The sequence below is a fragment of the Typha angustifolia genome, chromosome 12 (genome assembly GCF_048772165.1).
Source record: "Typha angustifolia cultivar Huaian chromosome 12, ASM4877216v1, whole genome shotgun sequence".
Taxonomy (NCBI): Eukaryota; Viridiplantae; Streptophyta; class Magnoliopsida; order Poales; family Typhaceae; genus Typha; species Typha angustifolia.
In genome coordinates this window covers 1,193,770-1,206,378 of record NC_133250.1, presented here as the reverse complement: position 1 = coordinate 1,206,378, position 12,609 = coordinate 1,193,770, and the positions used below count along the sequence as shown (strand labels likewise).

General features: G+C 35.6%; 1 protein-coding gene across 1 annotated transcript; it reads left to right on the top strand.

The window, feature by feature from the left end:
* Positions 1-594: 594 nt before the first annotated feature.
* On the top strand, positions 595-12,574 carry LOC140771959 (protein TIC 40, chloroplastic-like). The gene is made up of 14 exons (XM_073113813.1): positions 595-880; positions 1,698-1,809; positions 1,991-2,048; positions 2,143-2,160; positions 2,983-3,253; positions 5,189-5,283; positions 5,363-5,426; positions 6,753-6,831; positions 8,843-8,883; positions 9,033-9,078; positions 9,314-9,408; positions 10,981-11,084; positions 11,156-11,203; positions 11,706-12,574. Exons 1-14 carry the CDS (start codon positions 679-681, stop codon positions 11,763-11,765), a joined length of 1,293 nt encoding a protein of 430 aa, XP_072969914.1. The 5' UTR covers positions 595-678; the 3' UTR covers positions 11,766-12,574.
* The last annotated feature ends 35 nt before the right edge of the window (positions 12,575-12,609 follow it).

The following is a 12,609-nucleotide window of genomic DNA, read 5'->3' as shown; positions in this document are numbered from 1 at the left end:
TTTTATTCTTTTTTTTTTTGGAAAAAGAAAAAACAAACAAAGAAGATAAGAGTAATTTAAATATTTATAAATTATTTTATATATTATAATAAAATACTTTTTTTTGATACCATCTAAGTTAATCCAGAGTGTTAAACGAGAATTATAAAAAAAAGATAAAGGTTCGGATTACAAAATCCTTAAAATGAGTTGTGAATCATAAAATAGATAAAATATATGGTGTAATTTGTAAAAGTCTTATTATTTAAAATGTAAGGTTTAAACTGTTAATACCGTTAAAAGTAATTTGTAATTCAATTTTCATATATACTTTTTACAATTTTATTGATTAAATTATCCTTCGCTTCTCTTCTCTTCCATTTTCTACCATGAAAAAAATGTCCATGGGCATTTTAGTCAAATCCACAAATAGAAATCCTCATCAAGGATATTGGAATGGAGCGTCTCGCCCATCCTTAAACCTTGGTCTCCCTCCACGTGAGAAACACGTGCTGCAAGAGGGGGGGCATTATCGGAAATACAATTTTCTTCCGTCTGTATCGTTGTTGCATCGTATCATCCTTAAACCATCTCTCTCTCTCTCTCTCTCTCTCTCTCTCTCTCTCTCTCTCTTCCAGTGTAAACTGTAAAGAGTACCGTTCCCTTAGAAAACCCTAGGGTTTCCGATTCCAAACGCGAATGGAGAATCTTGCCCTAGCCTCCTCCAGATTGCCAATCCTGGTAGGCGTTCCGGGTTCCTCCGTCGTCGCGAGCAGGCGGCGTTCCGAGTTCCCAGCTAGCGGAGGAGGACAAATCCGAAGTCACAGGAGAACAAAGTTCTTCGTTTCCGCGGTTAGGTTAGGCGGCAGTGATGGGGGCGCGAAGAGGTCTTCGAAAGATGGTATCCTGAGCTCTGACTCTTGTTCCTGTGCTTGAAATTGGGCCGGGTTCTTGTCTTTTTGCTTGATTCCTATTTGTTTGGTGCTTAATTAGGGAATAGTGTTCATAGGTTGCTAAAATTCATGTATGAAGTAATAAGTACTCTGAGTAATTCATGCCTGTTCCAGCTCTGGCTCTCGCCTTGTCATCTATAAACCCTATTCTTGTTCTTAGCTGTCATTCTTTCTTATTCTTGGATTTGATTTGATACTTGTTCTGGTTTATTTTCTGAGTAATGAGACCGTAATGAGACCTGTACTCAAATTGTCATTTTTCTTTATTTATATTGTTTAAGTGCAAATTTGGTTCAGTGATCAGGGGAAAGAAAAGAAAAGAAAAGGAACATGATTAGATAATTTTTACTAGGATCAAACTGGATTTATCCTTATAATTTATTTTTGCTGGTCAAGTGCCATTATTGCTCTTATTGGAAAAAGGGAGAAGAAAAAGTTGGAGGGCGATAATGGGTTTATCCCAATTGCTTTTAACGGGTAAAAAAAGTTCTGATAACTTCTTTTGGTTGAAGTGAGCCCAATTTCTCATCGACCGACTATTTGGTTTCGGAGTCATGATAAATGGTGCCTTATCCTGGGATATTCCCCCTTATCGCTTTATGGAACATTCATATCAAGAAATGATTAATGCTATTGGATAGATTTTATACTATATTTAGTGATCCTGCATCTTCTCTTTATAATTTGTTCTCCTAGCTCTCTCTCTCTCTCTCTCTCTCTCTCGGCACTGACTTATTCTTCAAACTTTTATTTCGAGTGCTACAGTACCGGAGAGATTGAAGATTCAGGGTTTTGCTAGCATGTCAACTTCAAGCAGCAATGAGTTGACAACTGCAAGTGGAACTGCAGTTCCTGTGCCACCATCATCGCCATATATGTAAATTTATTTCTATTTCTCTTTCTGGTTAGCTATGTCTTCTTTAGCTATGTTGTTAGGTTCTGAAATGTGGTCAGCACATATCTGTACCAAAATGTTCTCTTCATGAGTATATTACTTTGTCTAGAGATTGGAGAACCTCTCTTTCTTTTATTTTCTCAGATATGTAGTAACTTTGCAGTGGTTCACCTCTTTTTTGGATTGGAGTTGGTGTTGCACTGTCTGCTTTATTCTCAGTGGTGAGGTGTCTGGTGTCTTCTTTTCTTTTTATATTATATCTATCTCTTGCTCTCATTCTTGATTAATTTCCTAACGATATTTCTTGTTTATCAGGTGTCTACAAAGTTAAAGGTGAGCTTATTACATATACATCCTATCTTATGGTGTGCTCCATCCTTAGGTGTTGTTTCTGCTGATTCCAAAAAGCCACACAAGAGTTTGAGGAATATTCTTTGGTTAAATTACTGAAGTACTGTCAGGCTTTCAGCACAAACTCCCCCTAAGATATTTTTTTTTTGATTTATATTGCTCTTTGATTACTTTCGCACCCTTCTTAATCCCAAGAATTATTTCATTTGGTTTGTTTCATGCCGAGAACGTGCATAATGTATTTGTGGGCACATTATATGTTGATAAGTTCACCATCCATTGTGAAATTACTCATCTTCATGATATCATGGACATTTTCGTGTTATTCATATAGAAATCATCGCTGAAACTGAGTTATTCATGTCCGAACTCCAAAATTTTCTTAATTTCCGATTTGGGAACAACCCAAAGATATACTAGAAATGCTATGTTTCCGTTCTAACTTTTCCTTTTTCCTTTTCATATAAAAGAAGGAGCATTAGTTATTGAAAATCACCTGCATAATCTATTGTATCACTTCTGCTATGCTATTTTCTTCATGGAAGATCCAATCTCTTGTATAAGAACTTACGTTTGACATCTTACATAATTATGTCCACTGCATTTTATTCTTGGTTCTATATCTCTGTAGCATATTTTCCCTTAGGGCCTTAACTAGTGTAATTCTGCCTCATGCTTATTACTTAGTGAAAATTGGCAAATGTCAGGCAACAAGTGTATATCATCTAAGTTTAGCTAACTTGCTTCAAACTTTTTGTCATGTCTCACCTCTAACTTGATACCAAAAAAAAAATTTGTTTGCAGAGATATGCAATGCAGCAAGCATTTAAGACAATGATGGATCAGGCGGCACCACAACAGGGCCAATACAACAATCCTGCCTTTTCTGTAGGATCACCATTCCCCTTTCCCGCTGCACCACAAACAGCTCCAAACAATTTTTCAACCTCAAAAGCAACACAAGATACTTCACAAAAATTTGTTACAGTAGATGTTCCCCCGACGAAAGTCGAAGCAGCTCCAACATCTGAAATCAGAGATGAAGCAGAAACAAGGAAAGAATCAAAGAAATTTGGTATGTAATTTGTAATACATGGCACCTACTTTGCATCTAATATAGATGGAGGTTTTCTTATTCCCAAATGATACATTTTTCTCTTTGTTCTAGCATTATCGACTTATTTGAAGAGTTTGGTCATCCTGACAACCCTAGGAATCTTTCCCTCAATTAAATAACCTGATTGCTCCGTTATGTTTAACCTAACAGTTAAAGTAAATCGACATGGAAAACCCCAATCCAGGCTAACCCAAATTAGAAGTTGGTTAGTCCTGCTGATTAAATAAGACAAGCTATAATATCTGACAACTTTCTCTCGGGCTTCAGCTAGAAATATTTGAATGAGAAGCTCCCCAAAAGTTGAACTTAGGTTTTACTTTTTAGGCAGCTATGCATACAGTCCTTCATTATCAGCTATTGATTGGTTTATTCTGGTATTTTGGTGCTCTGTAAAATTCAAGGAAAAAGAACTCATACGAGGAATTACCTGTTATAGTTTTGCCTATTTCTAATCTAACTAGGACATCGTGCAGGCTTCTCGTGGGAAAGAAAGAATGGCCCACCTCTTGTTTTTTAACATTCTCTGAAGAGCAGCCCTAATGATTGGAAGTGTTCTAGTAGTGGGTGACTCAGGATTATAGTCATAGACTCATAATTTTATATTAATGCCAATATACCCAAATTGTTTTGAGACCTATTTTGAGAAGTTATTGTTGCCTTAAATTCTTTGCTGCTGATTTGCCTGCCTTCAAAACCCAGGCCTTTCCCTTGAGTTCGTCAATCTATCATCTGACCTTAGAAATTTTTTATATAAACATTATTTTTCAAATAGATTTAGAGGAATTTACTATTTGATATGATATGCACTTTCTTTCAGCTATTAATATCTTCATTTTTTGAAATAAATGCACTACGAAGGGTTTATTTGCATAAATTAGTACGAGTAATATTTATATTGCTTCTATTGGTATTAGCTCTTCATTGTAGTTGCATCAAGTTAATAAACTCCAGATTACATGTGAGATAATTTAGTTCACCGCCAAGCTTGACTTGAGACGACCATAAACCTTATCATCTCTTGATCATAGAGAATCAATTTCATTCTGGTCATTAAACTTTGCTCATCTCTTGCTATTGGTGGCCATACTATTTCTTTAAAGATCTTTAGAGATATTTTTTTCTTAAACAACCCTTTCAAATTCAAACCATCATGCTGTTGATCCCTCCTGTTGCCATCAGCTTCTCTGACCTCTGCATTCTCTGTTGATCCTTCTGACATATGTCATCAGAAAAACAACCTCTACATTGAGAGGAGAATTGGACAAGTAGGGTTTTGGAATATTATGTGTTAATCTTTAGGGTTTTTGGCAGGACTGAACCTTACCTGAATGCAGAGGAATGCGGAGGGCAAATAGGTATTTTAGCAGCACAAGAAGAGAATAGGAGATTGTTAGAGGTGGATTGTCACGGGGTGAGTGTTTTGGTTGAGTTGGGTTAGCATTATTGGTGAACTGGGTCATGTTGAATTTGTTTGCTTGGTCTTACCAACCAAACACATTCTGAGACTGCAGTTGGGAAGTCTTGAGATGAGTACTACCACGGTTTCCTTTATATTTTGACTTTGAGCCCTATCAAAGAACGCCTAAATATTGATGAGTATGATTGCAGAGTTACCAAAAACCACAAAGGAATAGTCTATGCTGCTTGTACTTTGTTCCAACTTGGGCTTCCTTAACTTGTTCCCTATGTTCTAAACTTTTGATTGACATTTTGGCATTGTAAATTTGTAATCCTTAAAATGGTGCCTGGGAAAAATTTCTAGTCAGATTACTGTTTTTGCTTCATTAATGTGTTTTGTACTTACAGTTGATTAGGCTGAAATTCTGTTTAATAGAAATCTGATTATCACCAATTGATATTTCTGTAATAGTTACCTATGCCAAATTTATCCAGCTTTTGTTGATATTTCTCCTGAAGAGCTGCTGCAAAAAGATCGTGAATATTCGACAAAGGCAGAAGATAGTGTGACAGTAGACTTTGAAGAAAAAGTAATTGTTATTCTGATCTTAGTGGTATATTACCTCAATATTATGAATATTCTCAATGCTGCTTTTATGGTCGTTGAAGGTTTCAACAAATGGATCTGCTTTTCATCCAAATGACAATGCTTCTACTGAGCAAGCTCAAACTGGTAAGTACTTGTATTGTTTTATTTACTTCTTTGTTATGCTAAGAGTTTGTTTTTTGTACACCATGTGAAATTGTTCAATTGTTGCATTGATGATACACCTCGGTTCTGATTTCTCAAAAGCTAATGATTCTTGGAAACTTTTCTTGTGTGGTTTGTTGACATTTTTGGAAATTAAAGCGCTTGTCACCATTACTTTTCAGTAAATTGCTTGAGAGGACTATTTAAACAATTACATTTCCATGCAATTTGTGTTAAAGCTGTCACACAATCTTATTGCCAGGAGTTACTTTGAGCTACTTCACAAAGTACTGATCCCTTTACAAGGATGTGTAGGTGCATTTGTTAGTTATATCTTTTTTCCCCTGTAGAGTAGTGACATCACTATAACTAAGACTTGTTGGTTGAGAAATGGTCAGCAGTTGATATTAAAAGACATAGCAAGCGAGCTTCGACAACTTATGTCAAAACTATCTCTGTACATGATATAACATAACGTTTGAATGAATTCATGACGATTAGGAAAAGCCAAATTGATAAAAAATTAAAAACTTTGACGGACTTGATAAATGCCAATAATACCTCAACATTTATAATATTTGTATATCCTAAATATTCACATTAAAGATAAGTAGAACTTTTGACAAATGCCCAAGTTATCCCTCTACACTGTTGATTTTAAGTTTGGTATAATCCCAATATGCAGAGAAAAATACATCATGTTGGTGATGAGTTCACTTTTCAGTACTCATCGGGTTGGTGTTACTCACTCATAACAGTTGGTGCTTAGTTTTGGTACTCTGCCTACTTGCACATATTATCACTACTGTTTCATACTGTATAACCACATATTTAAGTGAAAACTTTGGCATCTAATAATTCCACTTGGACACTTTTAAAAATTTATCTAATTATAGTTGATACATTGTCATTGCTCCATATTTGGAAATTCATCTCTCTCAACTTTTCCAAGTGAAATGATATTATGAAACCTGTGGCTGAGAACAGTATCTTAAAGTTACTACTACTCTTGTAATAAGGAACTTTTAAATTTTGGATTCAATTCCCAAATGTAGCTACTTTATAATAGATACATTGAAATTAGAGAACATTTGTATTATTTACTACAAAACATTAAGGAAGCTCATGCTTGAGCCACAACTTCTTTAAACTAAGGCTCATTTGTTAAATATGCTATTCTGGGTTTCAAGTCATAGTAGGTTTCATTTGCTTTGCATGAACATTTATTTTATTTTAGTAATATAAAAACCATCTTCTTCTATATTACTGTAGTTCACTAGTTAATGACACCTTTACTTCATAATATAGGTAAATCAACACCTTCCCTTTCAGTTGATGCATTGGAGAAAATGTTGGAAGATCCAACTGTCCAGAAGATGCTTTTCCCGTAAGTTGATCATCTGTCAAACATTTACATGTTCTGTTAGCTTCATAATGATCACTACATTTTTAATCCTACAGAATTATGCAAGAGCTCATTTATTTTAGGTTGCTCCGTGGACATTGCCTGGAGCACAGCCTCTGTTAATATATCTGCTTTTTCTTTCTAATTCCAATCGTACTTTTAGAAAGCAAATAACTTTATCTTTGAAGTTGATTAGGGAATTAGTTTTTGGCATAAAGTTATTAAGTTTTATCTATTTCTCCCTGAAATATTACAAAGGCTGACATCTGAATATCTGATGATTCATTTTGGTTGTTCGCCATCCTCACTGTTCCTGAGGGAAGTGATAGACCTGCCTTTTATACTCCGCATGCAGGCAGCCCTGTGTGAGCAGTTCTCTTTTGCCATCTTCCATGAGCTTCTCAAGGACCACTTTTATGTAGTTTTAGTTTGCATCATCCAAATGACTTGAGCTTCAGTTATGACGATTCCTAAAATTGCATAAATAATAATACATAAATACACTTATTACTGGCATATGAGATCCCACAAAAAGGAATACAGTTGTATCAAGTAAGACCATATATTTCTGTTGGAAGACATTGCTAGTGTGGTTCTTTACATCTTGTGTTGTTATTGACATGCTGAATTTGGTGAATATTCTAGCTACATTATCTTGGCTAAATAAGTTTGTCATATCTTATGCATAAGTTGATCTTGCAGTCCCACCTATTGTCAACTCATAATTGTTCTTTTAGCTTACAGTGTAGGTTGGGGACCTACCCTTTTGATTTAATATATAGTAGATCTTGTCGTATTTGACGTCAATTTAGTTTTACATTGGGCTGAGTGGTATCGACACTTTTGGTTGAATTAGATTCAATCGTTGATTTAGTTAAAATTTTGTTAATTTGAGTTTTGCTGGTCAATTGGATCAGCTAATTGGTCTTTTTTGTGAACATATGATCTTGGGGGTGTTCACATTGAGCCAAATTGGATGCTTGATTGGTCATAGACTAGTAATTTTGGGTGGACATAGGAAAGGGTTTCCTAGGGTTAAGAAGAAATTCTGGGGCAAATTTTGTCCTACCTGGACATCTTTTTTAGAGTGGATAGTAGTGGACTGGCCTCCTCATTCTTCGCTCATGAATGGACTTGCCACTATCTAGGAAATCAGATTCTATTTGGACGTCTTTTACCCCTGTCACCATAAATGTAAGAGTTCAAATGTAGGTCGCAAATCTAAGCCACCAAATATATTTCCTAACCAAAATAAGACCTAAACTGTTTCTGCTTGTCTAAATCTCCTCTCTTTGTCTCGTTTCTTCACGAACAATTGTTCTTTTCCTGTAGCTTTGTCTTCATTGATGAAGCAAAATCTGATGCTGATCTGCTTGGTGGAAGCAACTACACCTGAGAGGAGACATAAACTGTTTCTATTTGTCTAGGTCTCCTCTCTTCATCTCCTCTCCACGAACAACCGCTCTTTCCCTGTAGCTTTGTCTTCATTGGTGAAGCAAAACCCGATGCTGATCTGCTTGGTGACATCCTAGATAAATGTAAAGCCCACAAAGGCAGTGCCTACGCACAGATTATTTCTCTCACCTTTATACCTTTTTTATCCGGACTGCACTACTGCCTTGAGTCCCATAGTTTGAATCTGTGGGGTTGAATTCTAAACGTTGAATCTGTATGTTCCTTTCTCAACTCAACTACAACTCATTTCCTTGACCATAAAGGTTGATGTATGCTTCATGTCTTCAAAATAAAACTTATTTGGGCTTGATTTCAGAAGATTTACAAGAGTCTAGAGCTACCAACGAAGCAACAAATGGTTCCTTTGGATCTCTCATTGTATTTCAATTGTATTGGCAATTTTTTCCTGCATCATCTGTTTTCATGTTTTCTTTAGTTTGGTGTTCCTTTTGTTCTCTTTGCTTTCATGATTATTGCTTGAATTTTTATTTTAACCTGCAAAAAGGAGAGTTACTGACTTTTTTTACAAACATTACAGCTATTTACCTGCAGAGATGAGGAGCCCTGAAAACCTTAAGGGTATGCTACTATGCCCTTTTTTCTTCTGTCTTTAATAATTTAAACTGTTTTCCCCTGTACTCCTTCCATGGAGCATCTTAATATTTCACTATTAATGCAGCTTTCAGTTGAGATGTTGAAATTAATGTGGATAATGATCTGTTTCTCAGGTCTTCTACAAACTCCGCAATTCCGCATGGAACTGCAAGATATGCTGTAATTGGCTTGTTTCTTTGTTCCCCTTCTATTTCATTTGTTTGAAGATCTCTTAGTCTTTATAAGTGTACATTTTAACATGTTATCATGTTAAAGGATATCATATAATACTGCTCATAAAGTCCTATTGTTGGTTGTGTATATCTCTTTGAAAGTTGATACCATGCAGTTATGCCAGTTTATGTGATCCATTGTCATATCTTGGTTGTGGAATGATTATTGTTTGTACTTCCAGGAACAAGATGGGAGGAAATACTAACTGGGACAATAACATGATGGACACCTTGAAGAATTTTGATCTTAACAGTCCTGAAGTCAAGCAGCAATTTGGTAAGTCAAGAAAGTACCTACTTTTTTGCACTTCTCTTCAGGAATCTATATGGGCAGGGATATCAACTGTTACTCTCAAGAGTCTGAATGTTGCTAAGTTAATAAATTTTGAGGAATCTTCAGAGTAAGAACAACTAATGTTGCCTAATGGGAAATGGTCAAATTGATGTGAGCCTATTCTTTTCTTTTTCATACCTCCAACTTAAGTTCTTATTTAATGTATTATACTAACCCTCAGTTTCAAACATTGTTCCAAGTGTTGATTTATCTCATTTATAGATTAGAGAAGCTTGTTTTGTTAGATGGTTTCGCGTGACAGTAAGCCTTCCAACCGAGCATTCTGGTGGTATGGGTTAGATAACAGAAACAATCTTTAGAATTTAGGGTATGGGTGCATTTCTCCGTTTATCTTCCTGCATGCTTCGGCAATTTTCTTTGTCGCATGCATGTGCATGTGCTTATATGGGTGTATTGAAACGTGTTCATGTGGCTCTGTGTCTTAGCATGCATACATGTATACATTTGTTAGCATGCCACAACTGTGCATGTGTGTCAGTGGAATACTTGTGGCTGTATGGGAATGTTCATGTGTTGGTGTTTTTGTGCATGTGCTTGTATGTGTATATGTATGTGTATATGGGTTTGTTTCTCCATGCACATGCTTGCAGGTTCTTGTGTGTGCATATGCCCTTGTTATTTATGCATGTGCATATACCTGCTCACACAATGTGTAGTTGTGTACTAGTGCATATGCTTGTTCAGACGTTCCTATGCATGTCTGAGTTTGTATCTTTGGTATGTGAATATTCATGTGTGTATGTTAATTCGTGTGATTTTGTGTGCATGTCTACGTGCCGTGCCCATGTTGGCTTGCTTGTGCATGATGCATACATGTACTTGAGTGCATGTGTGTTTATGTATTAATACGCATATGTATGTTTGTTGCATGTATTAGGTCACAAGGTATTATTTATTGGTGAGACCATCGGAAGGAGTTGTTTGCAGAACTTGGCTAGGCTTTTGACATACTCACACTTTCCCATAAGATGACTAGAAGCATCAAGGAAACCAGTTGCCTCTGCTAGCCTCTAGGAATTTGCAAGATTAAGGTTTGTCAGCAGTAAACCAAACATAAATGGACTTCTACATAAGCTCAAATGATATAATGGTACTTGAACAGCAAGTTTTATCATTTTGTAGCCTCAGGTGCTGTTGTTCTCAAGATAGACCATTAGTACAGAAAGTGTAAGCCAACTTGAAAGTCATGTACCATTCATGTACAGGAATACATATTGATATCTGTTTGTTCTAGCATAGAACTTGACTGAGTAGATAACTAGATACACAAAATTCTTAAAATAAATTCTGCAAACCTTTTGGGATATCCTTTGATATGTATTATTAAGACAATGTCATATGTGTCTGTGGTTCCAAAACTACGAATGCTTATATCTAGCTTGTCTTATGGTCTGTCAAAATTGAATCATGGGAAGTGTTAAAGTCATTTTATGTTTTCCCAGATTTATTTCTGATGTTTGCAACTACCTCTAATGCCCTTAATATCTTGTGCAGAACAAATAGGACTCACTCCAGAAGAAGTCATCTCTAAAATAATGTCAAAACCTGAAGTTGCTACTGCATTTCAAAATCCGAGAGTGCAAGCTGCCATTTTGGATGTATGCACCGTGATGTCCTTTTGTTCTTAAATTGAATCTTATAGTACTCTGACATATGTCGTGTTTTACAGTGCTCTCAGAATCCACTTAATATTGCAAAATATCAACATGACAAGGAGGTACGGATTTGAAACCATAATATCATCATTTGGCATAGGCTGATCCATTATTTGTTAATGAGGGTACAGCTGATCCACACATTTTCTATTTGTGTATGCATTTGGCTGCATGTGTCTTTATATGTATATATGTATGCATGCATATAGGATATATGGACTAATTTGATAACTTTATTTGGCATGTATCTTGTATTACTTTAAATTTAGTTTATGTGCCACACAGCGGATCTTTATGAAAAACATTATTAACAGGTAATCCGTCCATCTTATTGGCATGCCATATGTCACAATCATTATTTTGAGTCTCACTCATCTATATCATCCCTTTTAGATGAATGCCAAAATTGTAGCAAAATTAAAAATCTAGAAAAGTTTGTGCTGCATCGATAAATCTAAAAAACAGACTTCTTTCTCCCTTTTCTATGTTAATTATATTCTCATGGTTTACACTCATTTACACATGATGAGCTCTCACATTCCATTCATGACTTCCATTTTTCAGGTTATGGATGTGTTTACCAAGATATCAGAACTCTTTCCTGGAGCGACAGGTTACCCCTGATTTTTCTCTGATGCGCAATTTTGATGGCTTGATGGACTGTTGCCGGCTAAATAACGAGCATTTCTTGACCAACGAATGAGTTCAGCATCCTGAATTAGTATGTGGATGAACTAATATTACTGCATACTATCATATCTGGCTATGTATAGGTCCCCAAAGTGTTAAAGAACGAGGTCCTTGGATGCTAGAATAGAGCTTGGAGGTTCCATTCCTCTTTCTTTTCTTTCTTTTCTCCAGTTTATAGTGTGATTGTGATCTTCTTTAACCTTTTTTTTTTTTTTTTGGCTCGAAAGAACAATCAGCTAGTTGTGTTCTCCTGTCCATATTTTGTCCTCAAAATTCTATGAACTAGTAGTAGCCACTCTTTACCTACAAGAATGGTAGTTATCTCCTAGCCTTGCAGCTTTGATTTGAAGAGCAACTCTTTTTTGTTGGAAACTTTGGAACATTGATGCAATAATGACTGCTTAACGTGGTTATTAGAGATGTGAGGAATAACTCTTTCTTATCTTATAAAGCACTTCATTTTTCTTAATGTTCTCTATGAAATGAATATGAGGTATTTTTCCCCCAAAACATTTGCATATATGAGGTTTACTCTCTCTCTCTCTCTTCCCTTTGCCACCTCATCTTCGAAATTTAACTGTGATGGGTATTTATTAAAAATAAATAAAGGTTTTTAGAGGTGCCCTTAAAAGAAGCTAAATATTTTGAAGGATTTATATATGTAAATATCAGTATTTAGAGAGGTATATATATACATACATTAGGGATTTTATAGTCTTTTTATAGGGATATGCATGTAAATATATATAATTTCATTCGAATCGAAGAGCCTATAAAG